Source organism: Adiantum capillus-veneris, chromosome 8, assembly GCF_014529385.1.
Source record: "Adiantum capillus-veneris isolate H3 chromosome 8, ASM1452938v2, whole genome shotgun sequence".
NCBI lineage: Eukaryota > Viridiplantae > Streptophyta > Polypodiopsida > Polypodiales > Pteridaceae > Adiantum > Adiantum capillus-veneris.
Window position 1 is genome coordinate 95,743,098 of NC_140938.1, and position 3,842 is coordinate 95,746,939.

The 3,842-nt window shown below is 42.7% G+C and overlaps 1 protein-coding gene across 1 annotated transcript; it reads right to left on the reverse strand.

The window, feature by feature from the left end:
- Positions 1-663: 663 nt before the first annotated feature.
- On the reverse strand, positions 664-3,559 carry LOC147452593 (uncharacterized). The gene is made up of 2 exons (XM_086518979.1): positions 3,469-3,559; positions 664-1,715 (listed from the first exon to the last, which is right to left on the reverse strand). Exons 1-2 carry the CDS (start codon positions 3,509-3,511, stop codon positions 1,360-1,362), a joined length of 399 nt encoding a protein of 132 aa, XP_086375105.1. The 5' UTR covers positions 3,512-3,559; the 3' UTR covers positions 664-1,359.
- Between the last annotated feature and the right edge of the window lie 283 nt (positions 3,560-3,842).

Sequence of the window (3,842 nt, forward strand, 5' to 3'; positions counted from 1 at the left end):
AAGATTATCATTGTGCTACTTTTATTCAAGGGGAGGGCTCCCATATGAGCCGTCTTATTTAGAGTCAATAATCCAAGGAGTATGTCATTTTCTATGGTCACCTTTATTCATAAAAATTTATCACCCAAATTTAGGATCAACCCCTATCTATCTCCCATGACTTAGCGTGCAAAGATTCTTCAATCATGGACACCTAGTCTGTCAATCATTCTTCAAATTATGACCAAGATCCTATAAAAGATGGATGCACTCTCTTTCTATATCAATGGAATATTTATAGTGACTTTGTCTTGACCCTGAAGGGGTCATTCTCTCTTTATCCCTAGCTCTCATATCAACGACAAAAAGATGATGGTCTAGCACCCAAATTTTCCTTTTGCCAAGAAGACTCACCCATACCTACACAACACTTAGCTTCACAACTAGAAGTGTCAATCGTAGCTTTTTGTTTACTCAGCCATAATATGTGTGAATTTACAAATTTGAAGGAAAAATGACTTGTGGACACATCACCATCGTAACAACCAATCCAATATGAGGATGAAAATCTAGCTAAGGTTATTCCCTCTTGGGATAAAGCAACCTAACATGTATAGTGGCACTCAAGTAGCAAACTATTTCCTTAGCAACTCACCAATCATGCATAGATACTGGTCGCTTCATACTGGGTCTGAATGCGCCCTAATTAATTTATTAATGCGCCATATTCGTCGTGCTAATGCCGCCGAAATTCTCGCCAGAAGCAAAACTGTAGATGGTGCCGTTTCACGCGCGCAAATCTGTCACAGCAAACAGGACGACGCCCTGTTTTTATTCCAGCGCTGCAGTCCTCCAACTGTGTGTCAGCACACAGACACAAACGCTATGGTTCATTGAGGTCATAGAAAATACAACTCTGTGTGGTGTTGGTGAAGTCCAACTGCGTGTCAGCAGACAGGAGGACAGAGTTTGCTCCATTCACATTGCAGACAATGCATGGGTTGGGATCTGTGGAGTCCAAATCTGTCACAGCAGAATGACAGAGAATCCAACGTCTGCTTCATTCAGGTAGCAGACAATCTATGCATTTGCCTGTGCTGTTAATGAACTGTAACTGCATCTCAGGAGACAAAAGGACAGAGTCTACTTCATTGTAGAGAATGCATGGGCGCAGTTCAATTCTGTGAGAGGAGAATGACAGAGAATGGATTCACTGTCCATGTATGGAAGAGAAGATAACTAAACAACCAAGTAAAGACAAAAATTCCTGTACAAACTGTCTATTTGAGCCAAAAAAATACATCGATTTGATAGTACAATATAGCCGTCATGTAGAAACTGTATGTTGGACCAAAAATCAGTATCCCGGCAAAACAACTATTACATACTCTGCCTAGTGAGCGCATTTGACATCCTTGATGCAATTGCACTTAGGCGGTTTAGTTGTGTCTTCAAAACATTAACTTCTTTGCGCAACAAAAAGATTTGTTCCTCCAATTTTGTCACTTGCACATCAACGACATTCACGTTGTAGGTATTTACAGTTTCTTTGATAGTTTCGATTTCTTCGAGTAGCACCGCTCGCAAAGATGGTTGGCTTGTTGTTCTATCTCCAAGGAACTCTTTCAAGATTGCAACCAATGCATCCTCAATTCTATCTATCCGTAGGTCTTCATCTGCTTGTGTTTCCCCTTGCAAGACTGCTTCATTTTGCCCTACGTCATCCATTTGTTTGTCTGCAAGATACAATATACAAAGTTATAGACAGATTTTGATCAAAAATATACAGAAGCAACAACATAGCAACATGCAATACTTGTCTAAGCAACTGTTGTAACACCAATTCCATGCACCAACGGGATATAGTCGTCGCCTATCTCTACATCTGTTGTGTTTGTACATCCCAAGTCGACATCAATGTCAGAATCATCAATGATCGCACATCTTGGGCTATTAGACAGATCGACAATGAGATACTACTTGAGTTTCCAAGAATCCAAAGTTGACAAATTACCTTTCTCTTTCTTGCCAACGCGACAAGAACCAATCTGATCGCGGATGCGTTGTTTCGTACATTTCATCGTTGACAAAAATACTGACAACATCTTGATAGGTAGCAGTGCTCGGGTGCACCATACAATGCCAAAGCGCTTTTCTCTTCCTTAGTTGCATCCCTCGTCCTTGGTATGGAGTTATCCATGAAGATGATGGATAGTACCTCCCTGTCTTCACCATGCTATGCAGCGCTGATAGGAAATCATTCCCGGCTGGGTGGCGCATCTTGTACTTCCAGAACATTAGTGCTCTATCAAAGATATTCGCCGGTGTTAAGCAAACCTTGTTTTTAACTTCGTCAGCACCATACAGGAAATATAGCTCTATCCCTTTGTTTACATCATCGGCAATGATATTGTGCATCACTTTTTGAAAGTAGACCTCACCGCTTTCCTTCAAACAATATCCCACCATTCCCTCAAAAGTGTGTAGCTTCTGCTGCTTCAATCCTCGGCACAAGACCATACCACCTGCAGGCGTTTCTTTATCCCAACCTAAATAACCTTTGATCTTCTTGTTCACTGCAACCAATGACGGCGTCCACAAACAGACAACCATTTGAAAGTGCAAATGGCAAAGAGCACCTCCCCTCTCTACTACGCACAACCCAGCAAGTGCTTCATTTTCAAGAAATGATTGCATGCATTGCAACAAGTTAACATCTACATCACCCCCCCCACAGAGACAGTCACACTAATCTCCATCACTTTGCTAGTAGCTTTCGGTCGTCTACCAACCGGTCGTTGCACTTTCGCGCGCTTTTCCCTTTTTGGAACAACACTTTCATCTTGCTTCCCCTTTGCCCGTGCTTCGGATTTCAACCTAGGCATTGCAAGTAGATTGTACTGCTACTGTGTCTACCACCAAGAAGCAAGAAAACAACAGGGCATGAGTATTTGCTGTCTAACCAACAAGCAACCGACTAGGGCTGCACCAAAACAATGCTTCGGATTTCAACCTAGGCATTGCAAGTAGATTGTACTGCTTCTGTGTGTACCACCAAGAAGCAAGAAAACAACAGGACATGAGTATTTGCTGTCTAACAAGCAAGCAGCCGACTAGGGCTGCACCAAAACAGTCCTTCACACAAGCTAACACAGACGAAACGCTGTAACCATCGGACTACCAAATTAAGCAAAACCAGGCGACTAGGCCTGCAGCAAAATCGTGCTTCACACAACCTAATACCGACACAACTCTCTAACCAGTGCATTGTCAACTCCCTTCCACACTCATCTGGGTCCCACTATCGTGCCAAGCAAAACCTAATACACACGAAATATTGTAACCAGTGCATGGTCATCTCGATCGCACTGCCAAATTAACCAGAACCAGGCGACTGGCACTGCACCACAACAATACTTGACACAGCTAATACGCAGACACAATCGCACTCCAATGTATCACAGAACGTAGGATAAAGACTGTACTCACCTGGCCTGCTTAGTCCTCCGAAGGAGTGCCACAAACCCAACATCGCGACGTTCCAGCATACATAAAAAATGCGAGGTCTGCCACCTGCTGCGATCTGTCTACACTGGTGAGCGCCACGTCGCAGTGCATCGTTGTTTTGGATTTGAGGCGAAGGTCAAATAGATGGAATCTACCTGGATTTTGATTAATGTGTGCTTCTGCAGAGATTGGGATGACATACTAGGTTATGCAAAATTAGTAAACATGTGAGGCTAAAAATTATATTCTTGCCCTCATCCTGCACACATAGATAGACCATTTGTAGCTTGATCATGGAGAGTGACATCAAAGTAGTCTCCAACACCACGAAGAACAAGTTTCAAACATATCTAGAT

What these genes read in the sequence shown, in the direction of transcription:
- LOC147452593 (XM_086518979.1), bottom strand. Translation starts at nt 3,511, where the DNA reads ATGTTGGGTTTGTGGCACTCCTTCGGAGGACTAAGCAGGCCAG. An exon ending in CGGAGGACTAAGCAGGCCAG is followed by an intron (nt 1,716 to 3,468) that starts GTGAGTACAGTC and finishes TGTATCTTGCAG; the next exon opens with ACAAACAAATGGATGACGTA.